General features: G+C 35.4%; 3 protein-coding genes and 1 pseudogene across 7 annotated transcripts; 2 read left to right on the forward strand and 2 right to left on the reverse strand.

Annotated features, from left to right (window-relative positions):
• Positions 1 to 966: 966 nt before the first annotated feature.
• LOC107950331 (E3 ubiquitin-protein ligase SDIR1-like) lies at positions 967 to 5,402 on the forward strand. 3 transcript variants are annotated; one of them, XM_016885152.2, is made up of 10 exons: positions 967 to 1,182; positions 2,424 to 2,580; positions 2,684 to 2,738; positions 2,858 to 2,910; positions 3,003 to 3,231; positions 3,368 to 3,482; positions 3,588 to 3,636; positions 4,151 to 4,276; positions 5,021 to 5,160; positions 5,255 to 5,402. In XM_016885152.2, the coding sequence occupies exons 2-9, from the start codon at positions 2,503 to 2,505 to the stop codon at positions 5,144 to 5,146; spliced, it is 831 nt and encodes a 276-aa protein (XP_016740641.2). In that variant the 5' UTR covers positions 967 to 1,182; positions 2,424 to 2,502; the 3' UTR covers positions 5,147 to 5,160; positions 5,255 to 5,402.
• A 7,222-nt stretch (positions 5,403 to 12,624) lies between these two features.
• On the forward strand, positions 12,625 to 15,204 carry LOC107949972 (laccase-2-like; annotated as a pseudogene).
• Positions 15,205 to 15,546: 342 nt separating this feature from the next.
• Positions 15,547 to 16,798, reverse strand: LOC107950334 (chitinase 2). The gene has a single exon (XM_016885157.2). The coding sequence runs from the start codon at positions 16,593 to 16,595 to the stop codon at positions 15,675 to 15,677; it is 921 nt and encodes a 306-aa protein (XP_016740646.1). The 5' UTR covers positions 16,596 to 16,798; the 3' UTR covers positions 15,547 to 15,674.
• A 6,177-nt stretch (positions 16,799 to 22,975) lies between these two features.
• LOC107950333 (uncharacterized) lies at positions 22,976 to 27,233 on the reverse strand. Of its 3 annotated transcripts, none has more exons than XM_016885154.2 (11): positions 26,602 to 27,233; positions 26,327 to 26,432; positions 26,005 to 26,222; positions 25,515 to 25,596; positions 25,279 to 25,364; positions 24,882 to 25,026; positions 24,649 to 24,791; positions 24,517 to 24,573; positions 24,345 to 24,425; positions 23,451 to 23,479; positions 22,976 to 23,200 (listed from the first exon to the last, which is right to left on the reverse strand). In XM_016885154.2, the coding sequence occupies exons 1-9, from the start codon at positions 26,650 to 26,652 to the stop codon at positions 24,348 to 24,350; spliced, it is 966 nt and encodes a 321-aa protein (XP_016740643.1). In that variant the 5' UTR covers positions 26,653 to 27,233; the 3' UTR covers positions 22,976 to 23,200; positions 23,451 to 23,479; positions 24,345 to 24,347. The 3 variants fall into 3 exon arrangements, with proteins under 3 accessions (XP_016740643.1, XP_016740644.1, XP_016740645.1); XM_016885155.2 differs by having other exon boundaries at positions 22,976 to 23,203; positions 26,602 to 27,216; XM_016885156.2 differs by having other exon boundaries at positions 24,649 to 24,788; positions 26,602 to 27,215.
• Between the last annotated feature and the right edge of the window lie 628 nt (positions 27,234 to 27,861).

Raw genomic sequence — 27,861 nt, forward strand, 5'->3', positions numbered from 1 at the left:
ATAGAATTTGAACTTTCGTGATTCAAGAAACGTTGAAAATAAGGCTCGAAGATCTACTATTTGAATAGAAGAATCACACTAAAAGGTGGCCAGAATGTTTTGATAAGTCCGGTTGAAGTTACCCCTATGGAACCCAACGATTAATCTTGAACTTCCCATAAGGAATTGCATTGTTTTATGAAAATGAGCTTATGGCTATAGGCCTTAAAATCTGATGATTCGAAACCCGTTTCAAAGATAAATTGAAGCTTTACAATTTAGGCACCTGGATTACCCAAAAAACTGGTCGGAGAATCTCTAAAAGTCCAGACGAAGTTGACCTTATGGAATCCTTCGAGATTAATTTTGGATTCTCACATAACTTCAATCTTTGCTTTCAACTAATTGGATCTTCTCCAATAGTCTCTAACTCATGAATGGCATGACTAGTGGGTGTTGTTCTAAATACGTACATAAGTACTCACTCGAAAATTCGTAAAAAGAAAACATGTGAGATTTATGACAAGTAAAATTTCAAATTTAATTTAATATTTTATTTATTGCCAAAGTCATTGACTAAAATGACTTTTCAAACATATGTGGATTAAAATGTTGGTTTTAGTGGTAGATGGACTAAAATAATCTTTATACTATGATACATCGACTTATAGTGAACTTTAGCTTGCTGATGTTTGCACTGCACCTTCCCAATTGTTACATGATGTGGTTTTATTTTCCAATTTCTTTGTTAGATTTTAACATTAGTCTCTAAAACATCGTGATTTTAATCATATCAATTGAGACAGTTTTTTCATTATGCCTTCTAAAAAAATAAAATTATTTGTTCAGAAAAGAATACAGATATTTGGAAGTATGGATGCTGATTTGGCGACGAAGCTCCAAACCACAAATGACAGATCCAACGGCTGATATTAAGTCATTCACGCTGTCAACAAGACGTGGCAACGATCAGATCCAAACCAAGTGCACGTGTCACTCTCTAGAGCTTTCTCTCTCCGTAAAAAAATTTTAAAAAAATGAAAAATGAATAAAGATAAATTGCTATTTTCATTTCGGACAAAGGAAAAGAGCGCAGAAGAATTTCTTGCAAGTTTTATGTTCTTTTTCTCTCAAATTGCTCGTGTTTTGCAATTAATAGGACGGCCTTTTGTCTTTTTAGCGATTGATCTTCAATTTTCTTGAGTAAGTTCTTTTTAAAACTTATTTTCTGGCTTTTCTTTGGTTCTTCGCATCGAATTCTGTTTGTTTTCTGAGAAAACGGTGGAAACCGGTGATTTTTCTTTTTTCTTTTCCTTTCGGTTTCTCATCATTCAACGAAAACCTGGAAAGTGGAATTTTTTTTTTTGGAGATATTGATTCACATAGAGCAATGTAGGTCCTCTGTGTTAATATATTTAAAATTCTATTATTCCTTTTGCTCGATTTTGCGGTTGATTCAGTCTTTATATGTGATTTATTTTATTAATGTTCAAAAGATTTAAAAAGGAAAGGAATTTGAATCATAAACTTTGAATCTTTTGCTTCTGAGTATGTGTAAAGTATGGCTTACTTAGCATAATTTATTGTTAACTTTAGTTTAGAGGGTGGTTGGGGCTTTAAAGAGAATTTAATTACTATAATAATAGTGCTACTGGCAAGGTAAATGTCATTGCGATATATGAACAATTCTGTGCATTCGCTTTTTAAGTTACTTTATATGGGAACTGAGAAATAGAGATATGTTGGTGTTAAACTTTGTTGGATTTCATTCGTGGGTCATCTTTGTTAGGCTTTAATGTCATTTGAATCAGTCAATTGGGTGGTTAGGTCTTGATTTTTTTTATCTGTAATGGCCTTTTGGGATTACTAATTTACAATGACTTTGTTCCCACTGAAATTTATGATCTTTTATTTCTTTTCCCATGTTGGATTCCAATTCCTTTTGTAGTGCTTTTGCTTTTGAGTTTGGGGATTGATAACGTTTTCTTGTCATGATCTGCATTAACAATAATGAAATCTCTGGTTTTGTAATGACCACAGACCCCTTGAGAGCTTAGAGCATGTTGATAGGTTGATGCATTTTTGTAATTATATGCTGGAAAAAAAGTATTCTATTTGAGCCTCCAGAAAAGCATTGGCTCAGAAATGGTCAGCTTGCGAGTAGAAGTGTTGCAAAAATTGATTTCATTATTTATATTTAAATACTAGTTTGCATCTTCTTCTAAGAATTCTATATAGAAAATTATATTTAAAGTAATCAGGATGTGTTATCAGCTTTACAACTTCCTTCTTATCAAGGAAAGTGGTTTCAGCTTAATAATAGACCATGTCAATCGTTATATTTTGAGTAAATTTCAGTTTAATAAAGCATGATTTACTGGCTATCTATGCTTTTTTATTATTGGAATGGCTTGTAACTGTGATTCACATTTGTAATATCATAGGATTTGAAATTTTTCAAGAGGAGAAGTTGTTCGCATCTGCCTCCTTCTAGACAAGTGGAAATTCTGGTTTTTTGCAACAATGAGTTTTGTTTTCCGAGGGACTAGAGGGGATATTGAAAGTGGGTTTTCAGGATTTATTCCTGAACGTCCAGCTGTGGTATTTTGCTTAACCATATGAGTACATCTTATCATTTGGTTGGCCAGATTTTATCATCCTATATAAAGGGGCTTGAACTTTTCTTGCACAATTTTTTTTCCAGCGCATACATGCAGCCCGACCAGTTAATTCTAATTCGCTGGCCTTTCTTGTCACAGGTGATGTTTTTAGTTGCATGTGTTTTCTTCCGTTGCATCTGTTAAAACTTTTGCCTCTAATCATTCCTTGTTGTGCCTTTAATTTGCATTTCTAATCTGTTCTTGTTTGTTTCCAGCAGTTCTTTTGCTGTTCATGATTTTAAACTCTCATCAAATGTCACCAAACTTTCTGGTATGTAAACACTATACATTCTTTGGGAGCATGGTGGTGTGACTATTAATACATGGAAGTCATGTAGTTATCTTCTATGTCTCTTTGTGCAGCTTTGGCTAGTAGTGGGTGTCTTTCTAATGGCTACGAGTCTAAGGATGTATGCAACTTGTCAACAACTTCAAGCTCAGGCCCGAGCTCACGCTGCTGCAGCTAGTGGTTTGCTTGGTCATACTGAGCTGCGTTTACACATGCCACCATCAATTGCTTTTGCTACTAGAGGACGCTTACAAGGACTAAGACTCCAACTTGCACTTCTTGACCGTGAATTTGACGATCTGGGTATGGTGATTCTCAATATTTACTCCTTGGATTCTATGGGTTGGTTTTAACATGGTTGACAGATATGCAAGGAGTGTTTTGGTTTGTATTTCATTTGGTTTTATGAAGATTATCACTTTGCTTACTTCTGCTCTAGATTATGAAACCCTCAGAGCATTGGATTCTGATAATGTTTCCACAACTCCTTCAATGAGTGAGGAAGAGATAAATGCTTTACCCGTTCACAAGTACAAGGTTCCTGGAACAGAGAGGTACACATAAATGTTTATGTTTAGGTAGCTTGCTTTAGTTGTGAACTAGCAGCTGAGTTTCTTTTGACCAAAATCATAATCACATTAATTTTCTTATTTTTGCAGTGCTGGATCATTACCAAAGCAGGCATCATCTTCGTCTGCTCCAGTTGAGGTATCTGTAGATAATTTTGAGTTTTTGGTTTGCTCTCAGTTAGAAAATAATAATAGTGATCGTTCAGTTTTCAAGTTCTAATAATTTTTTAGGTTTCAAAGAAGATCTTGGTAACAAAACAAGTCAATACCTCTAGGATGGCAAAAAAGCCTGTAATCAATGGGTTCCAACCCGATCCGACCTGAAAGGGTCAGATTTTCTTTTTGAAATCGGGTTTGGGTCAGGGTGGGTTTTTGAAATAGTATGCAGTGTAATTTTTTTGGGATTTCACTGCCTAGTTAATATTTATTATATTGTACTATTATTATGTTTTGATAAAAGGTATAAAAAATGATAACTGTGACATATCAGGTCAGGTATATTATTTACTTTTGGGGTCAAGGTGAGCAAAAACCACCCTGCCCTGTCTCCTTTTCATATTCAATGCTGACCTAATCAGAGAGAGCATTTAAGTGTTCCAAGGCAATTTGTCTTGAGTCTGCATCTTTCTGAACTATATGTACATATTGCACAGCCGAAGCAAGATTCTAGGACCGGTGATGGGGGTATGAAGGCTTCAGAAGATGAATTAACTTGTACTATTTGCTTGGATCAAGTTAACAGGGGGGAGCTTGTTCGGAGCTTGCCATGTTTGCATCAGGTTCTATTTTACAGTCTACCCATGTTTTCTGTTGTCATCTAATGATTTTATGTTGTACTGTTATTTGACGAACGTGTTAACCCGCACTCCCCCCCCCCACCCCAAGAAAAAAAAAGAACAATCAATTTTCATCATCTCCAATGTCCAATGAATTGCACCAAATAATCTCTCACATAGTGCAATAGTGATTACTTAAGGTATATGAATAGTTATAGAATGGTAGAAATCTTGTAACATACATATGCAGTTTTTCCAACTCTTAGCAGTAACAGTATGAAGTGTTTCCGAGTTTCCTTTCCTAAACTATTTTTTCTTTTTATTTCCCATGTTTTATTTGTGGAAATTGTAAACTGTGAAACCATTACCGATTTTGGCAGTTTTGTTTTTCATGGGTGTGACTTTGAGAAAATAAATATTCTTATTTGTAAATGTTTGAGTTAGATCCTGATTCGCAGGAAGTGTAAATGTCTGTTTTCCTACCTTCAATGGATGACCTTTTACCACCATCATTTCAAAGTCTGGCCTCAACTTTTCTTCTTTTAATTTGACAAACATTTCTCAATTCTTCATGATTCTTGATTGTGTGCCGGGCTGCTGGTGCTTCTATGCTTAGTCCTTGGTTGAGATGCTAATGGTTAATTCCTAAATCTCAAATCTTTCATGTCCTGAGGTCATTTCTGTTATATGATGTTAGTATAACACTAACAGCTATATACATATACTGATAACAATCTCATGTTGCAGTTTCATGCCAGTTGTATCGATCCGTGGCTGCGGCAACAAGGCACGTGCCCTGTATGTAAGTTCAAAATGGGCTCAAGAAGGCAGGAAAACAGGGGGAGTGAGTCTGATGATTCAGACACGGTTTAACTTGAATCCTCCAAGTAATATAATCTGTATATCCAGTAAAGCATATCAATCATGTTTGCAGTTACATACAAATAGTTAATGTTTTGGTGGTGTGTAAATATCCTCCAGGGTTGGTCTGTTATCTATCTTGGGCATTCATTTGAAGAAAAATAAGGGTATATGTTCATCATTCTCAGCCTTGTACCTTTGAACTGGAGAAATCCCATATGATCTCATCTAATACACTTTGTGCGAGGTCATCAGTTCCTTTTGGATAGATTTGTACCTTTCTTTTCCACTTCGCTTTCCTCTTTAATCTACTTTATTTGTTTTTTATTTGTAGTTTTCTCATCTAATACACTTCGACAAGATGGGTTGATTTAATCGAAAATTGATTGCCCATCCGGTTTAGTCTATACCTTTCAATTAAGGAATCTTTCAAACCGATCAAATTTAATAAACTATGTACTTTGTTTAAATATTTGTTATATTTAATATTTATCTAGTAATAGACCTATTTATTTGATATCTAAGTTCTTCATTTCAATACAATCGACTGATTCAACCCGTTAAACCAACAGCAGGGATCTTTATTGGTTTGACCTTTAATTCGATTTTTACATTGCAGAAGGGAGGACTTATATACAAGTTCGAACATAATCATCCATGGAAAAACTTGGCTCAATCCAGTATTTCCGCCAATGACACAGTGATCTTTAACCTAACCAGATAAGCGAAGTGATTGCGCTACTCATGGTGGCATCTTGCAGGCTATTATTGCGTGAAAACTGCTGATCTGAAATTAAGTAATCTGCTTTCAGGTTCCAAGGTATATGCAGGAAGGAATCCTTGGACAATTTCATCGTAAAAGAATTTTGCAGTTACTCTTTAGCGTTGCAGTTTCTAGCTCCCATTTGTCCAGGGATCGTCTTTGCCATTGATGCAACAACTCCAGGCAACGTTGCTGAATGAAATCAATAATCTATTTTGAGAAGTTTTATGTTAATTTAACTAGAAAAATGGGACACAAACACGTAAAAAATCTCCATTATTAGTATGAAGATGCTTTAGAGTAGGTAGATTTGATAATTTTGGACACATATATTCATACACATTTAAAAATCACAAAAAAAAAACCTTTAAATAGCGATTAACCCTACATATTTTACAAGTCTCATTTTCATGTTAGGGTTTTGATAAATGATGTGTAACAAGGATTGTATGCTACAAGAGTTATGGTGGGTACAACTGAAAAATTCCAACTCCGTACCAAGGTCTGATTGATAAACTATTTTTCACAAAAGCCTTGAGGATCTAGACAATTGATAAATGTGGGTGAGTGATTTGGTTTGGTTATTAACAACAGTAAGAAGTATAAACCCTAATCATTTCTGGAGTTGCTTGAAAGGAAGGTGGGTCAAGAGTCGTCTTCCCTTGGCTTGTCGACTCACCCGTGGCTTCTATTTGGTTGGAGTGAGCTGTTATCACCTACCCAATTTGCATGTCCCAGTAAGCCTTTCATGGAAATAACCGTCACCATGAATGTGAATCTCAATTTAATTGGTTGATTGGCAAGGGAAGATGCTAACCTTTTTTATTAGATACAGTTAGCTCTAGCATAATCCATCAACATACATACATGTATCCCTCAATTTTGACCTCAACACAAATACAGTTTAGTTAATTTAACTTTATACTTACCTAATTTAACTTGATAAAAAAGTTAAATAGTTCAAAATTAAATTAAGAATTATTTGTATCCAAAATGATTTGAATCTGAACTTGAATAACAAAATTCAAATGACTCGAGCTTAAATTTAAACATGAATGAAAAAATCTAAAATGTTTTGAACACGAAATGATTTGATTTGAAAAACTTGACATGAAAATCTTAAAGACTCAAACCTATTACTCAAAATGGCTGGATCCAAATTCAAAATTGACCCAAATGCAAAATAACTACAAATTTTAAAATTCAAATTGACTCGATTCAGATTGACCCAATCCAAAATCAACCCAAAATGTTTATTTGACAAGTATATATATTATTATATTTTTTGAAAGTAAAATACCTTTATTAAGCAAAGAGAAATCAACAGAGAAATGAAAGTGAAAAACAAACAAATCCAAACCAGTAAACTCTCCTTATACACCCCGTCCTATAGTCCTACACTTACAATCAAAGCATCAATAGTAAGAACATTAGATAAGAAAGCTGGGTATATGTATTATTAGTATCACATATATTACGTAAAAACGATATATATTAGAACAATTATTTGGTAAATCTTTACAAATAAAAATAAGAAATGCTGAGTATCCTTTGATATTTAAAAAGCAATAAATAAATTATACACATGACGTTTTCTTAATACCATTTATGACCACCAAATAATAATCCTATATTAAGTTATATATCAGCTATATTTTGGGTCAAAGGCATCATATATACTAAATGCACAGTGGTTGGGATGTTTATTTCACAGTTTACTTCAATGGTAATAAAACATCTAAAACCACATGATTATCTTACAATACATCTTTCAAAAGTCTCCATTAATCTTAACCAAGAAATTTCTTTTAGTATCACCAACCAAATGAGAATATCTCCAGTAGTTTCACTTGGTTTTCTCTATATGCATATAAATTTATGCTGGTTTCTTGAGAAAAGGGCTCTAATGAAGTTGTTTATCATCATCAACAGATTGGTTAATTGGCTTTAATGACACTCCACAGTGAACATTGGGGCCATTGGTTGTTGGTAAATCTCTGCTTTCTCAAAGCTGTAACATCTTATTACCTAATCAACCAAACATGGACTTACAGATAGTTCGACCTTGTCTCTATATAAACATGCATATCTCCACAGTTTTTTTTTTCATGAATCGCCCCAAATTAAAAGCCAAAACTTCAAAGACTTTACCTATATTTTCTTTCCAGCTTAAAACATGGGTGCTTCACCAGCAATTGTCATGATACTTTTTGTTGCTGTTGGCTGTTTCATGGCCTATCCTGAGGCTGTCACTGCAAAACTGTTGGATCTAAGTGCAACAGCAGCAAGCTTCAACAGAATGCTTGTTGAGCAAGTCTCGTGACTTGCAGCAGAAACAATGCAGAAAACTCAAATAGATTTTGAAGCAAAGCTAAAAACGGAGAGCATATGGATGAAAACTTGTTGAATTCATTCCTTAAACTAAATATGGCACAAAGCCAATACATAAAACAAGTTTACAATCTTGACAAAACAGTAGGTTGACCTAAACTTCACCTACTACCACTAATACACATAGTAACTTGTGCTAATTAGCTTGAACAAATAAACAAAGCTGATTTATCAGCTCAATCAACATCAAAATTACATCAAACATAAACCTAACATAGTTATAAAGCAACTAAGTTACATTACTCTAACTTAAAATTACAAAATGAAACATAAACAGCTTGCTGACTAGATGAACCAGCAGCTTCTGCATGTAGTGCCTTCGGTAGTCTTGGTTGCTGCATGCTGACCATTACTTCAACACTCCTCCTTGGTTAGCATGTTGCAAACTCCCATATTAGCTCTCAGGTGTTGAAACTTGGAAACACTTAGTGCTTTTGTTAAAATATCAGCAGTTTGCTCTTCAGAACTGCAATGTATCAGCTTAACAACATGAGCTTGCTCCATTTCTCGAACTGCATGAAGTTTGATGTTGAAGTGCTTGGTCCTTCCATGAAAAACAGGATTCTTTGCAATAGCAACTGCTGATTGGTTGTCACACATTATCTCAGTTGCTTCCTTTTGCTCATGATTGATATCTTTCAAAATTTTTCTAAGCCATATGGCTTGATTGACTGCTGCAGCAGCAGCCACATATTCTGCTTCTGCAGTCGACTGAGCCACTACTCCCTGCTTCTTTGAGCTCCAGCAAATCATAGCAGAGCCTATGTTGAATGCATAACCTGTAGTGCTCTTCATGTCATCCAAGGAACCAGCCCAATCACTGTCACAATATCCAACTAGCTTCAAGTTCTCAGCCTTGGTAAACTGCATTCCATAGGACAAAGTTCCTTTGATGTATCTTAGAACCCTTTTTGCAGCTCTAAAATGACTTTCATTCGAACAATGCATAAACCTCGAGAGTAGACTCACAGCATACATTATGTCAGGTCTAGTAGCAGTCAAATACAACAAACATCCAACTAGACTTCTATAGGTTGTTTCACAAACCTTTTCATGCTTGTCTTGGCTCGAGAGTTTTTCTCCAACAGCAACTGGTGTGCTGGTTGCTTTGCAATTCTCCATTGAGAATTTGTTGAGAACCTTCATAGCAAAGGTCTTTTGACTTAGCCAAATCCCATTCTTAGCTTGAGTTACTTCCATGCCTAAGAAGTAAGACATCAATCCCAAGTCTGACATTTCAAAGTGCTGTTGCATTTTGGCTTTAAAGCTGCTTAGCATCTCATGATCTCCTCCTGTCACCAGTAGGTCATCGACATATATTGAGACAATGAGCTGAGTTTCAGCACTAGTTGATTTAACATACAGAGTTGGCTCGCTAAGACTTCTTTCAAATCCTTGACTGGTCAGATAGCCATCTATTCTGCTATACCAGGCCCTTGGAGCCTGTTTCAAGCCATACAAGGCTTTGTTGAGCTTGTACACCATTTCTTCCTTGCCAGACACCTTGAAACCTTGAGGTTGCTCCACATAAATCTCCTCTTCAAGGAATCCATTCAGAAATGCTGATTTTACATCAAGTTGGTGTATCAGCCACTGTTTTTGTGCTGCTAAGGCAACTAGCAGTCTAATAGTGTCTAGCCTGGCCACTGGTGCAAAGGTCTCCAAGTAGTCTGATCCATACCTTTGACTGAAGCCTTTCACAACCAATCTAGCCTTTAACTTGTTTAGGCTACCATCTGCATTGTTCTTTACTCGATAAACCCATTTAACACCAATAATCTTCCTGTTTGTTGGTCTATCAACCAGACTCCAGGTCTGATTATTTTCAATCATTCTGATTTCTTCAATCATTGCTTGCTTCCAGTCCTCCTGGCTTTCTGCTTCTTCAAAGTAACTTGGTTCAACAGTTGCCACTTGTGCTCTTTCATAAACATCAGCCAGTGATCGAGTGCCTCTGATTGGAACATCATCTACATCCATTTCAGATGTGTTTTCATCATTTTCAACTTGGTCCACTGCCAGATCTTCAGCCACTGCCTCTGGTTCAGCCTTCTCCCAATTCCAGTGTCCTTTTTCATTGAAAACAACATCCCTGCTAACCAATATCTTGTTTGTAGCAGGTTCTAGGATTCTGTAGCCCTTCTTAACCAAGCTATAGCCGATCAGGATCCCTGCTTGAGCTCTTTTATCTAGCTTGCTTCTCTTCTCAGCTGGAACTTGAGTGTAGCACAGACAACCAAAAGTTCTGAGATGAGCCAGTGATGGCTTAAACCCAAACCAGGCTTCAAATGGAGTCTTCTCAGCCAGAGCCTTGGTTGGGAGCCTGTTTTGGAGATAAACTGCTGTGTTAACAGCTTCAGCCCACAGAGTTTTGGGCAAATTCTTCTCAAACAGAAGACATCTTGCCATGTTCATCAAGCTTCTATTTTTCCTTTCACTGACCCCATTCTGTTGGGGTGTATACACATTAGTCAACTGGTGTTTGATACCTGCTTCTTCACAGTAGACTTGGAACTGAGCTGAGGTGTACTCAGTTCCATTATCTGACCTCATTGCTCTAAGTTTGCAACCAGACTCAGTTTCAACAGCAGCTTTATACTTCAGGAACACAGATGGAACTTCTGATTTCTGTTTTAGAAAATAAATCCAGCAGTATCTTGTAAAGTCATCAATAAATAGAATAAAGTACCTGCTTCCTTTGAGAGACTCAGTCTTCATTGGTCCACACACATCTGTATGCACAAGCTGGAGCTTCTCTGATGCTCTCCATGTTGTGCTTGTTGGAAATGGCAATCTTGCCAATTTTCCTTGCTGACATATCTCACAAAGCTCATCATTCTTCACTGAATCGATGAAATTTTATGCCAGACCTTCATTGACCATGCGGGCTATGGATTTGTAGTTTGTATGTCCAAGCCTCTGATGCCAGAGTCTTGAGTCATCAGTGGAGGCTATGCAGGCTGAATGTGAGTCATTTGGCCAGTCTACTTCAAAACATTTATCAGTCATGGTGACTGTTATAAGGTTTGATCCACTTGGATAAAAAATTTGACATTCTTTCTCCTTGAAAACAACTGAGTAACCTTTCTCAAGTAGTTGAGTTATACTGAGAAGGTTCCTATCGATTTCAGGTACCAAAAGTACATTTGAAATGATTTTGCCACCTGTAGAGGTATGAATCAGCACATCTCCTCTTCCTTCAGCATTAATTAACTGACCATTTCCAATTTTTACTTTGGTTTTGCAGGTTCTGTCTAGGGTTTTGAAGATAGTTGCATCTGGTGACATGTGGTTTGTACACCCACTGTCTAGAAGCCAGTCCTTTGAACCTTTCTTCTGATTTGCTGCATATGACACAGCAAAAACATGTTCTTCTTGATCACTGCTTTCTTCAGCTACTCGAGCTTCTACCTTTTGTTGCTGAAATTGATTCTGTCTTGGTTTGCTTCTATTCTTGCAAACTTTTTCAACATGGCCTTTTTTCTTGCAGTGTTGGCATACTGCATCTGGTCTAAACCAGCATCTATCTTCTGGATGACCAGCTCTTTTACAATGTCTGCAGAGTTGGTCACTGCTCCTAGCAACATCAGGCTTAGACCTATTTTTCCAGAACTTTTTGCCTTTGTGAGTTTTGATACTCGAGGCTTCTTTGGCTTGAAAAGCCCCTTCCTGGTGCTCCTCTTGTCTGCTGGCTCTTCTTTGCTCTTGTGCATACAAGGCATTGATTAGCTCAGTTAAGGAGATAGTTGTCAAGTCCCTTGAGTCTTCGAGGGATGAAATTTTAGCTTCATACCTCTCTGGTAGAGTGGACATGACTTTCTCAACTATTCTAGCTTCACTGAATTGCTCTCCTAGGAGCCTTATGCTGTTTACAACAGCCATAATCCGATCTGAGTATTGCTTAACTGTTTCTTCCTCTTTCATTTTGAGATTTTCGAAATCTCTTCTCAAGTTGAGCAGCTGTTGTTGTCTTGTTTTCTCAGTCCCCTGAAATTCTTCTTTCAGCTTGTCCCAAGCCTCCTTTGGTGTTTCACAGGCCATGATCCTCATAAAGATCACATCTGTCACACAATTCTGTATGCATGACATGGCCTTGTGCCTTTTTGTTCTTTCATCAGTGTGTTGCCTTATTTGAGCAACTGTTGGATTAGCTTGAAGAGGTGCTGGCTCAGCATCTGAGTTAACAACTTTCCATAGGTCGAATGCCTGCAGGTAAGTCCTCATCTTAACTGCCCAAATGTTGAAGCCCTCTCCATTGAAGACAGGTGGTGAAGCTGGTGAAAAGCCTGATGATGCCATCGTTTTGATACTGAACTACAACAGGTCCTCTAAGAATATGGCTCTAGATACCAATTGTTGGATCTAAGTGCAACAGCAGCAAGCTTCAACAGAATGCTTGTTGAGCAAGTCTCGTGACTTGCAGCAGAAACAATGCAGAAAACTCAAATAGATTTTGAAGCAAAGCTAAAAACAGAGAGCATATGGATGAAAACTTGTTGAATTCATTCCTTAAACTAAATATGGCACAAAGCCAATACATAAAACAAGTTTACAATCTTGACAAAACAGTAGGTTGACCTAAACTTCACCTACTACCACTAATACACATAGTAACTTGTGCTAATTAGCTTGAACAAATAAACAAAGCTGATTTATCAGCTCAATCAACATCAAAATTACATCAAACATAAACCTAACATAGTTATAAAGCAACTAAGTTACATTACTCTAACTTAAAATTACAAAATGAAACATAAACAGCTTGCTGACTAGATGAACCAGCAGCTTCTGCATGTAGTGCCTTCGATAGTCTTGGTTGCTGCATGCTGACCATTACTTCAACAAAAACACACAGGCATTACCAGACACTATACCTTCAATGTATGTATATTGCATTGTTTACTTTGGGTAACTTGAGGTGAAAGTAATTGATGTAATCCTCAAGAACTCATCCAATTTTCCCTTGGCAGATAAAGCTGAAAAACATCACTCGCTTGTGCCACACTAAGAGCATTGACACGGTTAATCGGAAGTTCCCTGGACCTCGTGTTATTACCAGAGAAGGCGACCGCTTAGTCGTTAAAGTAGTTAACCATGTTCCAAACAATATCAGCAGTCACTGGTATATATATGTCGTTTACGTTTCTATGGCTACGCTCTTTTGGAATATGGTAAATTAATGTTGTTTACAAGCATGGAGTTCGACAGCTTCGGAGCGGATGGGCGGATGGGCCATCATACATCACGCAATGTCCCATTCAAACTGGCCACTCTTACGTGTACAACTTCACCATTACCGGCCAAAGAGGAACTCTCTTCTGGCATGCTCACATTTCATGGCTTAGAGCAACTGTGTACGGACCGCTTATCATCCTCCCAAGGCGAAATGAATCTTACCCTTTTGTGAAGCCCTACAAAGAAGTCCCGATCTTGTTCGGTAATGTTACAGAATCACCGATATCTTCTTCATGCAATGTAGCAAATATATGATGTCCTTTGATGGCAATTTAACTCAATCATTGTTAACTACAGGAGAGTGGTTTAATGTTGATCCTGAGACAGTTATAAACTAGTCTCTTCAGACAGGAGGTGGCCCAAATGTTTCAGATGCCTACACCTTCAATGGCCTCCCAGGTCCATTGTACAATTGTTCTGCCAAAGGTATATAAATATTTGTACACATGTATGTATCTATGTATTTATATATCCATTTGGATATTAATGTATGTGATTTGTGATTAAAAGATACATATAAGCTGAAGGTAAAGCCAGGGAAACATATCTTCTGAGGTTGATCAATGCTGCACTCAGTGATGAGCTTTTCTTCAGCATTGCAGACCACAGTTTAACTGTGGTGGAAGCTGATGCAGTGTATGTGAAGCCCTTTGAGACCAATGTGTTGATGATAACACCAGGACAAACCACCAATGTTCTTCTAAGAGCCAAATCTACAGCTTCCAATGTCACTTTCTTGATGTTAGCCAGACCATATGCCACTGGCATGGGCACCTTTGATAACACTACTGTAGCTGGTATTCTTGAATATGAAACACCATCCAGTAGCTTAAAAAACAGGCCACTTCTTAAACCAGGCTCGCCTGCTATCAATGCTACAAATTTTGTAGCCAATTTTACAAGCAAATTCAGAAGTTTAGCCACCGCCAAGTTCCCTGCCAATGTCCCACAAAAAGTAGACAAGAAATTTTTCTTCACAGTTGGTCTTGGAACCAAGCCTTGCCCCAAAAACCAGACCTGCCAAGGACCAACAAATACCACAAAATTTGCAGCTTCAATGAACAGCATCTCCTTTGCACTCCCAAGAATTGCACTCCTCCAATCCCACTTTTTCTCCCAATATTCTAAAGGGGTTTACACCACTGATTTCCCAGCTTTCCCTCTGATTCCATTCAACTACACAGGCACTCCACCTAACAACACAGTTGTAAACAATGGCACTAAACTTGTGGTGATACCATTCAATACAAGCGTGGAAGTAGTGTTGCAGGACACAAGCATCCTTGGTGCTGAGAGCCATCCTCTCCATCTCCATGGCTATAACTTCTATGTTGTTGGTCAGGGTTTTGGAAACTTTGACCCTGAAAACGACCCTCCAAAGTTCAACCTGGTTGATCCTGTTGAAAGAAACACAGTTGGGGTGCCGTCTGGTGGTTGGTTGCAATCCGTTTTCAAGTAGACAATCCTGGTAACGATTGAGATCATACAAGTTTTATCTTCAAAACATAATATGAGAATGCATTTACTGGTATTATATGTTAATGATGCAGGAGTTTGGCTGATGCACTATCACTTTGATGTTCATCAGAGCTGGGGCTTAGGAGTGGCATGGATAGTGTTTGATGGAGAATTCCCAAACCAAAAGCTGCCTCCTCCACCCTCTGATCTTCCCAAGTGTTGAGTTTTTTACTATCCCTTTTTGGGACTTGAAGCATCAAGCTTTACATGCGTCCATAATTAACCATAAATTTTTGTTCCCTTTTAAATCGTTGTTGGGAGAATTTTGTTGTTAACTTATGTAATGGTTTTGCTGTGTGCTACTTTGCCTAAGCCAAACTTGGCATTGAACAAATGAGTGCTTTATTTTTAATTTTATTTAAATCTGCCTAACAAAAATGGTGGAGCTGTTTTTTTACTTGTACCAACCCAGAGTTTGATTGCAATTGTTGGGGATATAATAATTCCAAATATCATCAAATCCCTCTCTTTTACGCTAAACAATCCCACTTTAAGCGTTGAAAAGGGGCACACATCAGATCTATGGTATATATTTATACAAAAGAAAGCAATACACATTGTACATCACTACATTCCCTAATGTAAATTTAACTCATATTCAGTGCTTTTATAAAAGGAGATAACAGAGAAATACTAGTGGGAAATTGCGAGTAGAGCTTGTGATTGCTTCTCATAGCGGAAACCATTTCTCTTAGAATCATCTGCAGACCAAACAAATATGCCATGGAGTTTGTTCTCACTCTTCAGCCTACTGCAGGCAGTGAAGAATCCGTTTTCCGGTGTCAAGCCACCGCTCCCGTCGCTTATAAAGCTGGCTAAAACCTTACCACCGTTATAGTTAGAGCTTTGGGTGTTGAAGTAATTCATAAACTGAGAGACTGTTGTTCCTTGATCATAGGCATAGAACTGAAAGTTGACATAGTCAATGAGGTCACCATAGCTTTTCCACAAAGCCTTGTAATGGCTTTGAACATCATCATCATCAAATGGAGCTATTGAAGCAAAAGAGATCACTCCATTATTCTTGAGGGTTTTTATAAGTTTCCCAATGCACTCAGAAAAAGTGTCAGGGTCAGCATTGAAGTGCTCATAATCAATATCAATCCCATCCAAATGGTACTCTTGGATGATATTTGTGAGTGAAGAAACTGCATTGGAAACCCAAGAATCTACAGAGGAAGGGTCGAAGTAAGCATATCCATCTCCCACACTGTCCCCTCCTAAGCTCAAAGCTACTTTAACATTTGAATGGGTACTCTTGATGGAAGAAACCTGGGAAGGACTGAGGTTATCGGAGTCCCAAAAGACATTGAACTTCCCATTTGTTGGAGAAGGAGAGCCTGTGGTACTGTCATAGTCTATGGCAAATGAGAGAATGAAGTGGAATTCAACATTTGAAATAATGGGAACATCACTGAATTTAACGTTGTTGAATTCAGCTCCTATGTATTCCCGGAAAAGGTTCGAGTTCGCAGGAGCTGCTTGGATTGACATATGGCAAGGGAAGAAAACTTGGAAAATGAAAAGGGAAATGAGAAGCTTAGAAAACTCCATTGCTGCTGTGATGTAGGCTTTGAGTTGAAGAATAACTCTCGTAAAAAGGTTAATATATAGGCATTAGAATGCAGAATACAAAGGTTTGAGGACATGGGAAGATTATTTATATAAATAAAGTGTTTGTTTGCCGTTGCTGTAAGTATGAATTTGGGATCATTAATCACCACAAATAGGCTACTATTTTGGCCCTGGAGATTTATCAAAAAATACCAGGAATATAAATGAAGCTGCTTGCAGGGGTATGATATTATTTGTCTTGTTGCAGGGGTATGATAGCTAATTAAGCCAAAAACAGTGACTTACCTGGCCCGACAAGGCATGTGGGAGCAGTTTTTGACCTTTGAATATATGTTTAATGTCATATTTCAACAATCTATTGCTCTTAGATACGATAAGAAAATATCATTGTATTCAATACACGGTCATATAATTGGTTGATATTTTTTGGTTGATATTTTTGTGTGTGTGTTTTTATCAAAATAATAATACCATGCAATGGATTTATTAACAGATGCATTATAAATTGTTTATTCTCCACTTTGTTTTCAGATTCTTAGAAATTTAAAAAAAAAAATTAATGCACCAAAATTTTCGATGTCAAATTTCACGAAATTTTGGTAAAATAATACGAGGTATATCGGAAATTAATTTTTATAAAGCAAATTTAATTTTTAAAAAAATTACTTTCAGAGTTAAAATTTATTCTTGGAAGTTAAAAATTATCAAGTGCTATTTTGGCTAGGGATTGGCTTGGAGTGAATGAGAAATTTCAAATTTTAAAGCTTGAGAACTTAATTGAACAATGGACGAATCAAGAGGATTTATATGGCTATTACACCAAAAATTTTAAATTCGTCATCCATGCGACAGCTCTCTCACTTGATGAGATGCAAAACTGCAAGCCAGCAAGTGTAAGCCAAATGTGCAAGCCCGACGTATTGACTAAGACTAAGCCCCGCGTATTGTTTAAGCCTGGCGGATTGACCAAGTGTGAGCTGATCAACAATAAGGCGAACTGTAAGATGAAGTGCTAGTTGGCTTGAAGAGCAGAAAATCGATGTTTTTGGTTTAATCTTTTCTTCAGTTTTTTATATTAAGATAGTTAGGAAGAACTAAGTTGGTAATGACTTGATGTGTTTAGGTGTTGAATGACATGTTTAGTTAATTTATTTTACAAGCAATGTTTTCCAAGTTTCAACATTGTTTTAGTGGGATAATTTGTATAATTTGTATTTGATAAAGATGATGAAAAACATAACAAGTCAAATTGGATTGCTAATTTTCTCTGTTTTGCTCTCTTCATTTGCTAATAACACCAACACTTTCGAGTTTACGTGAGTGAGCCGATTATTGATTCTTCTAAAGATGATGAAAAATTCTCAGCTAAGAGTTTCTTTGATTTTCGGGTGCTGATCCAAGGGTTCAATAAGGTAAATTGATCTCCAGTTTTTCTCTTTGAATTTCTTTTCAAGATTCAAGCATCATTCGATTGGAAAGCTTGAACCCCATAATATGGCCATTGGTTGTCGATTTCATATTCTTTTAAACAGTTTCTGATCAGCTCTTCAATTCCATTCTTTAGTATTATTTGTTTGTCTCTTTTGTAGCTTTGATGTTCGTTATATTGTCACACTCTTTGTTTTGATTTTTGACAACCATTGCACTGCATATTCACTCCATCCATCATCGATTATGTTCCTTAATTGTTACTTCAATTGCCGCTCAAATGACCTCCAAATTTCCCACGCCATTCATCAATTATTTGCTTCATCAGCTAGCTGTTGTTTGCTTTCAAGAAAACACTAAAATTTGTCACGTTGTCTCTGTTCTTGCTGCTGCTATTAGTGATTAGTGACCAGCTGTTCCGCAGTCCATTACTTCGCTATTATTGCTGGTTTTAATGCAGTTCTTTTTGCTACTTTATTTCCCTCCATTGCACCGATTGTTCCCATTTAAGTTGCTGCTGTATGCTTACCGTTTAGCACCAAAATAGCTGCTCGATTATGGTTGTTTTGCACCAGATAATTACCGTATTTTGCTGCCATATTTTCTTCCCTTCAATGCACCGATTATTTCATCTAACTGCAGCTCACATCAATCAACTTAATTTTGTTTTCTTTTGCTGACTTTATTGACTCGTATAAGCTACTGTTGCTGCGAATTGTTACCGATTTCTTCTTCAATTTGCTTGCTGATTTATCGCGTAATTGGTGCAAAATACCATTAAAATTTAGCTGCTAATGTCTAAACAAGGGTAAACTATACAAAACGGTGACCCAACTTTGCCCGCGTTCCTGTTTTGGTAACCGAATTTTAAAAACGTTCCATTTAGATACTAATCTTTGAATTTGTTCTTGTTTTGGTCATCTCCCATAAAATTAATAATGGAAAACCTTTTTTCTAACTGGTATAATAACACATTTGGTCCTCAATACTTACATATTTTATCAATTTGATATTAATTCTAAATAATTCAATAAATTTAACTATTCATATTTACAAATTCTATCAATTTGATCCTCAAACTTCCTAACCAAAACTTTCAGCTTTTAAAATAGAGGCATTCCACGTCTATGAATTGTTTTATGGTTAAAATTATCCAATTTAGTACACAACCCTTTTTGATTATATTTTTAAGAAGTTAGTGTTAGAAATTAATAAAACACCATTTGGATCTAGAATGTGACAATGCAATGGTAGTCGAATCGATTATGACTGGAAGCACTTCTGTTAATAGAATGACAGAGCCACAACTAATTGATCAGTTCCTAAAACGCAAGTGGAGTGCGCGAATTCGACATATTCCTAGAGGCCACAAGAAAGTTATTGACCACATGGCTAAATTGATCATAACCTTAATAGTTTACAGAGATTTAAAGAACCCCCAGACTTAGCTCTAGCGTTGCTACATGGAGACTTGGATGCATTATCCTTTTTGCTACTTAGGAATTTCTCTGAATTGTAATTGACATTAATTGACTGTCATTTGTACTGAAAAAAAATAAAACACCATTAAATATAATAGAAATTAAAAATATTAAAAATATAATATATAAAATAAAATTATATAATAATCTAATATTTGTAAAAGATAATTTTCACTTTTAACTAGCATAATTTCAGTTTTTAATTAATTTGATAATGATTTGACACTAAATCAGGTTATTAGTGATACATATTGTTTATTGTGGACTTAAAAATTAAAAACAAATAGAACACATAAAAATCTCTTAATTAGTTTATAAAATTAAACAAAATATATTATCAATGTAACAAAATAAAATTCAATTAATTCTTTCACTTTTTTTTTATGGTTCATAATATTTTCTTATATAATTATTGATTCAACGATTCGATTTTTCAAAGTCATATTTTTTAACTCTGGATTTAATTTTTAATTTCAAGGAGCAACTTCGAGGATTATTTTTAAGTATCTTGAAGGAAATATAATATGGTTAACAACAAGAGTAAATTTAAAGTGTTCATTTTAAAGGTTTTTCCATTGTTTTAGCCAAAATTTTATCAATCAAAGAGTTATAAAATATTATATTTAGAAGAAAACTAATAAAAAAAGAAAAGAAAATTAAAGTTTCAAGATAAACTCATTGGTATCAAGAATTGACTTGGAAAATGGCTCGTTAGTTGAGAGAATTTTTTTTCGTTTTTGAGTTTTACAATTTTATAGATGTGAAACGCTTTTGTTTTAAAAGCTAAAAGTTTTGGTTAAGAAGTTTGAGGATCAAATTGATAGAATTTGTAAATCTGAAGAGTTAAATTTATTAAATTATTTAGAATTAGGATGAAATTGATGGAATATATAATTTCACGTTATCAATTTAACAGATGACCAAAATAGCAATGAATTCAATCATTAGTGCCTAAATTGAAATTTTCTAAAGTTAAGTGACTAAAACAGAAACACAAGTATAATTGGTGACCACTTGTATAGTTTACCCTTTAAAAAATCAGTTGTTTTCCCGTCCTTTAATATGCTATTTGTTGCAAGAATTTAATTTGGATTTTTGCTTCTTTCTTTTCCTCTCCATTGATCTGATTGTTTCTATTTAATTTTGAGCAACTAGCATGACCGATTGTGCATCAATTTGCTGCAATTTTATTTACCGATTGTCGTGGTTCTTATCGCTTCCCCTACAACCCGCCATTTGCCTCATAGAGTGAAAATTTTTGCTATTATTCGTTCGAAGTATTATACCCTCCTTGCCTTCAATTGCTTTTGTTTTTGCTGCCAATTAAATGTTGAAACCCTCAAACTCTCATTCGATGGACACCAAATTGTGGAAAACTATTTGGAAGATGGAAGTCCCGAGCAGCTAGAAAGTTTTCTACCGGAAGTTATGCTCTAATGCTGTTCCATAGAGGCTCAATCTTTGGAAGAGGAATTGTTCTCCAACGTCTTTATGTTTGCTGTGCGGGATGGAGGAGTCTACTGAACACATCTTTTCTGGATGTAGCTGGGTAAGGGGTATTTGGTTTGAATGTTGTTTTGGTTTGCGAATTCACTACACCAAAACAGACTTTTAGCGGCGCTTTCTAAAAGTATTTGCGCCGCAAAAAATGCCGCTATTGAATGCGTCGCTAACTTTGGCGGCGTTTATTTCTAAAAACACCGCTAAAGACCATGACCTTTAGCGGCGCTTTTGTCACAAACGCCGCTAAAGACCACGACCTTTAGCGGCGCTTCTGCCACAAACGCCGCTAAAGACCACGACCTTTAGCGGCGCTTCTGCCGCAAACGCCGCTAAAGACCACGACCTTTAGCAACGTTTCTGTCGCAAATGCCGCTAAAGACCACGACCTTTAGCGGCGCTTTTGTCGCAAATGCCGTTAAAGACCACAACCTTTAGTGGCGCTTTTGTCGCAAATGCCGCTATAGAACAAACCTTTAGCGGCGCTTTTCGCAAAAACGCCGCTAAAAACATATCATGCAAAAATAATATTTTAATCAAATAAATTTTATTTTTATGATAAATATTATGTTTTATTTTTTAAATTTGAACTTTAAATTTATTTTTAAGGATAAATAAAAAATATTATTTAAATTAAATTTTCTATGAAAATGATAAAAGAAGGCAAATAAAGGAAGCTTAAATAATAATAAAAATTAATAAAAGTAAGAAAACGTAAATAATTAATAAAAATTAAAAATTGTAAAATCTACACCAATGCAATGCAAGCCATTGCTGAGTCTAATACAAGTGAAGAAACTAAGATCCTAAGAAGAAAATCCTATTTTACTAACAGCAGCAAATGCAACTGACAAGAAATATCCATATTTTTCCAGTATTTATATCGAAAAATCAGATCAGAAGAAGCAATCTCTTTGCACACCATTTCAATTCCTAGTAAGACCTTCGAAAGTAGTTAATGAAAGCCGGCATACACATCCGATTAATCAGCTTTCAATTTCAGAATTTCCTTGGCGGTCCTTAAGCGAAAATAGGGCATAGGGCATGTGTTCCTACATAAGCATGGAAAAATCCAACTCAGTTCAAAGACAAATAACTAGATATCGTGTTTCTAACGAATGAATGTGCATGTGAGTATCTCCAATATGTACTTCCGCCTTTTGTCATATATTTAGGCAGATAGACAATAGATTTTACATCCCAACAACTTTTGCCCTGAGTACTAGAGTTTAATCACAGAAAAATCAAAATAAAACATGAACTACAAGGATAAAAAATTGTTTCATGGACTTACCTGCAATAAATATATCATGCAAACACTACACCAAAACAGGCTTTTAGCGGCGCTTTTCTAGACCTTTAGCGGCGCTTTTAGAAGCGCCAGAAAAACGCCGCTAAAGAACGCATCACTAACTTTAGCGGCGCTTTTCCCACAAACGCCGCTAAAGACCAAGACCTTTAACGGCGCTTTACCCACAAACGCCGCTAAAGACCAAGACCTTTAGCGACGCTTTACCCACAAACGCCGCTAAAAATCATGACCTTTAGCGGCGCTTCTAGCAAAAACGCCGCTAAAAATATAACCTTTAAAAAAATTATTTTAATCAAATAATATTTATTTTTATGATAAATATTATATTATGTTTTATTTTTTAAATTTCAACTTTAAATTTATTTTTTTAGGATAAATAAAAATATTAATTAAATTAAATTTTCTATGAAAATTTTAACTTTAAAAGTAAATATAAAAATTAATAAATTTAATTTTAGAATTTAAAATAATAAATTAATAACACAATTAAAATCCAAAAGTTAGAACTCAAGTTGTCATAAACATTAAAGTAAAAATAAAAAATTAGAATCAAAACTAAAATAAATAATACATATGAAAAATTAAAACACAGACGGTAACGAAAAATTAAACACCACACATAAAATTTATCAAACTAGTTAAGAAATACATGGTGCAGCCATGCAATATAAATACAATAGAATCATAGGGTAATTTTCCATAAATATCTTCAGAGTACCAAGAACTATTTGTCACAAAATTATAAAACATGATCAAAAAAAAAAAAAGAACAGGTAGCAGACAAGCTATTTGTTACTTTTTGTTTTGCTTCCAAGGCTTCCTCAGCTGCCTTCATCTTGGCAACAGAATCATCTTCATCATCCCTGCTTAAGAAAACAAAGAACCTATTGTTAAACAATTTAGAACTTGAAAAAGAAAAGAACCATGTTACTCGGACTTAGGTATGAGTGTTAGGTGTCAGTATAAAGACATGTCAGATATGGGTATGAAGGCATGTCTGAGATGAGTATGTTCAAAGTGACATCAACAAAATTAATAATACAATTTCTATATGTTAAGAAACATCCTGGCTGAAGGTTAAATGAAGAGGCTTAAACTTAAGAAGCAGCTTACCTATGTTCGGCACCTCTTGAATTATTTACCTGAAACGAAAAGCTTTTTTTCAATAAATCATGTACACATCAACTCAAGATGAAGAAAAACAGAAAATATTAGTCCAATGTTATAACTGAAAATTGCATATCCTTGTACAGCTTAATGTGCTTGTTAGCATGCGAATTTTTTTACAAAAAAGAAGCTCTTTATACTTGAAGGGACAATGGAAATTAGAACATAATAAAACTAAACAGGCGAGAAATAAAATAGATATCAATGGACACCTCATCCCGAGAACATGAGAAACCATAGCTTAGTTTTGTGTTAAGATTAAAGAATAGCATTACCTAGGAAATGTTACACAATTAGATCACAATTTAGAACCATTGCATACAACATAACATACCAAAAGAACTTCAACAACATTACAACATAAGCCTAAGACAAATTATAATTTAAGTGTCAGCTAACCTTGAGGTAGGCACAAATATGTTACTAAGTTAGAACTCTGAAGGACCAATCGGAATAAATGAAATGACTAAAATAGGCAAAATAAAGAATACACAGAATGGGAAATATATAAAAATGTTTAGAAAAAAAATAATTTATTCGAAAATAATAGCAATGAGAACTGATTTTAGACCGCCCCCCCAAAAAAATTCTACCCTTAGCTTCCACAAATGGTTTAGGAAAACAGACAAAGATTTAATTTTTACAGAAAAAGCAAGAACCGACTTACCGAAAATTCGAAACTAAATAGACGGATAAATAGTCAAACTAGTAGAGTTAGTATATACATGTCATGCAGGTCTAAATGCTGGAATATTAGACATGCCACATTTGGAATATTAGAAATAAGACAGTTTTTCATGTTATAAAAGGTTCCAATTTTTATGTCTGGAAAACTTTTACCTCTTAGGCCCCTGATATACAGAGTTCAACATCCTCAAGTTTCAGTTCCAAGTAAGAAGAGTATACTTTCTCAATCTGAGGCTGAGTTCAGAGAAAAATTCTCAGTAAGAAACTGAATGCTGAACATTTTTTAATCAAACTATAGAAGAAAGAACATATGGTGTATATTTACCTCGTTGTAGTCTACAAACATCTTATTAGTCCGTAAATAGGATTCTATCATAGCAATCTACATTTTTGCAATAAGTCAGTAAATCAAGGGTCAATAGATCAATTGAAACAAAGATACACACCAAGGACTTACAGTCTCATCACTTCTGCCAGTCAATTGTAGATATTGCAGAGTGAGATGATCCACAGGGAAAAATCCCATGGTTGCACCATAGTCAGGAGACATGTTGGCAATAGTGGCACGGTCAGCTAATGACAATTTACCCATGCCTTCTCCTGTATATAGAAGTGGAAGGAAATATCTACGTGAAGCAGCCCAGAAACAATGAATCCGTATTAAAATAGAGGCTGAATTGAAGACTCTACCATAGAATTCCACAAACTTGCCAACAACCCCATGCTTCCTTAGCATTTGAGTAACTGTCAACACCAAATCAGTAGCCGTCACACCATCCCTCAGTTTTCCTAATAGTTTAAACCCAACAACACCTGGCAAGACCATGCTCATGGGCTGCATTCAAAACCACAAGCATTCAATCATTAACTAAGGGGTTTTCTGGCAAACTAGTAATTTCCAAATTAAAAGTTCACCCTTCCAGCTACGTCAAGAGAAAGGCGAAACTAATTAATCCCAATTGGACACTTAGCCACACATATAGTTCGTCAGTGTTTTCTCTTTTTCTCCCTTTGTATCATGCACCTACTTTTGTAACAGAGGAACCTAACAGTAAGTAAATTACTCATGATTTACTTAACCCTTCACCTTAAGACTCATGATTTTAAACTTAACCCTGCTCTTTTGATCCATCTGTTTTTCATTGTTCTCAGGAGGCTCCACGAACTTGAAGACTAGTAAATCCATTCAAAAACAGAAATAGAAATTCATAAGAATGTTTCAAAAGATAAAGAAAAATAAGCTAAACAAATGTCTGCCAAGTGCCAAAGCATGATAAAAACCAAAAGTGAAGGGTATGCATAAGCGTGCAAAAAAACATTTACCCGTTACTATGATGCTCTCACCGGGGGCTAGAATGGCACCTGGAGGGCGCATGAAACAGCTCTTTGGTGCAGTTGTTTGAAACTAAACCAACAAAAACAAAAGGACTCGTTATGGAATTCATCAAAGCATTTGAAGTTATGACTTGCCATTTAGTTATTCTGTCAGCCATGCTAGTTTTTAACATAGAAATGAATGAAATTTTGAACAGAAATAACCACTTTGATTTTTTATCTAATGTACAAGGACTAAATTATCCATTTTTTAGTAGAAGGGGAAAAATGCAATTTGACACCTAGTATAGGGGCCTCAATATTATTTTTATCAAAATCAGGGTTAATGGCATAATGAAAACAAACAACAGCCAAAGACTCTACTGCAGTTGAATGCAAGATCAACTTCATGATAAGTACTTAAAAAAACTAATTAAAGCATAAAACAATAACATCTAAAGCAAAAAATAAAAATAGTAGTTAGGGTAAATTATATTACAATGAAGTAAATAGTGGAGAAAGCAGCAATTGTCCAATATCTTCCCCAATATGCATCTGTTAAAACAGCTCCAATGAGAGGTGTAACGTAACAAGTTCCTTGCCAAGTAGTCACATTCCTTGCAGCTGATGCATTTCCTTCATGTAGTTTCTTGGTCAAGTAACTTACAAGATTAGTTGCTATCCCATAATAAGCCAATCTCTCACAACATTCATTACCTATAATTCCATATAAGAAAATTGCAGAAATAAGATAAGCCTTACTCGAATAAAGTAAAACTCATTTAAATGAAGAGAAAATAGATAAATTTATAATAATTCACCGAAAATGAAAGGGCATGCTTTCCAATTTCCAGTATTTTGCTTCAAAACAGGATTCCCATTAAAGTCAACAGAGCCATCCCCAGTGTAAAGCCCACTGTTTTCAGCCTAGAAATATAAAATATTGAAACATTAAATAACATAACCTCCAAGATAAAGAATTTTAACAAGAAAAAACAACAAACCCAGAAATTTTTTCAGTGTTAAAAGGTGTATTTGAACAAATGATCAAAATCTTATGACCACCAAAAATAAAAGATCAAAGGGGGAAAATTACCCGATCAAATTCAGCTTCCAACAGCGATCTCTCTTCATCGACAGATCCCATGATTGTATTGCAATTGAACCAGTCAAAGACTACAGATTCAAAATCCCCAAATTTTAGGGCAAAGAAATATTATAATTGGTGATGAAAACGCTGAGTATTATTTATTTATTTGTTAGCCTTATAAAATCATAATGTCAAGCGTCCTTTGGAGGAAACCGAAATGGCAGAGCCGTGATGATTCGATCCTTTGGCATGAGGTTGAGTTTGAACGTATAGATTAGACGCTGAAGAAAAAGACGGAGTAGTTCTGGTATTATTCCCGGTTTGGCGAAAAGGCAGCTTAAAAATTCCCCGAACTTTGCCATCGGAGGGTGACTTTTGCTCGGTATCTATCGCCATCTCTCTCGCAAGCATATGTACAGCACTGTGTGCCGCGTCGCGAAGATTCTAAAACCGAAAAACCTTTGCTGGAATTTGGGAGTTTTAAGACGAAGAACAAACAACAACTGACTTGGCTTCAGTTGGGAAGAAACACAGAATTGAATAAGTGGTTTCTTTCTTGGATGTGGGAAATTAGGGATTTTAGGGGGGGAAGTTGGGGATTTCTGGGGGAGGGAACTTTTTTAAAATGGCGCTATTTTTGTAAAAGTAAATTTTATTTTGTGGCGTTTTTTTATAAAAACGCCGCTATTGCTCGACATTGTTTTGCTAGATAGAATGGCGCAATTTTTTAAAAGTAAATTTTATTTTGTGGCGCTATTGCTTATCTATTGCTGCCTTTTTCATAAAAACGCCGCAAAAAGTATTTCATTTGGAATAAAACGACACTGTTTTGCTATGCTAAAAATCTTTATTTTGTCTGTTAAAAATTATTAGTTAAGTGATTTTATAAAACATTTATTATTTTTTTTATAAATTGAATTTTTATAAAAAAAATCAAGTACTCTCAAAATAAATATCGTATATTTTTATAAGAAAAAAATGATTAAATGACTGTAATTAATTATTAAGTTAGAATTATCCAATGTAAGCAATTAATCTCTCACATATCAAATTTCTATTAAAGATTGAGACGTTAATCATGATTTTATATTATTCATTTCCGATCTAATCTCCATTTTATTAGAGATATTTCTTCCTAACTAAAATATAATTATTTTGCTAGATGTTCGATGTGGAATGATTTCTTCCATTTTATTTTGCTAGATATTTCTTTACAATTTATTATTATCTCTTTTACAATTATATAAGAACTTATTTAGTATATAA

The sequence above is a fragment of the Gossypium hirsutum genome, chromosome D03 (genome assembly GCF_007990345.1).
Source record: "Gossypium hirsutum isolate 1008001.06 chromosome D03, Gossypium_hirsutum_v2.1, whole genome shotgun sequence".
NCBI classification, from domain to species: Eukaryota; Viridiplantae; Streptophyta; class Magnoliopsida; order Malvales; family Malvaceae; genus Gossypium; species Gossypium hirsutum.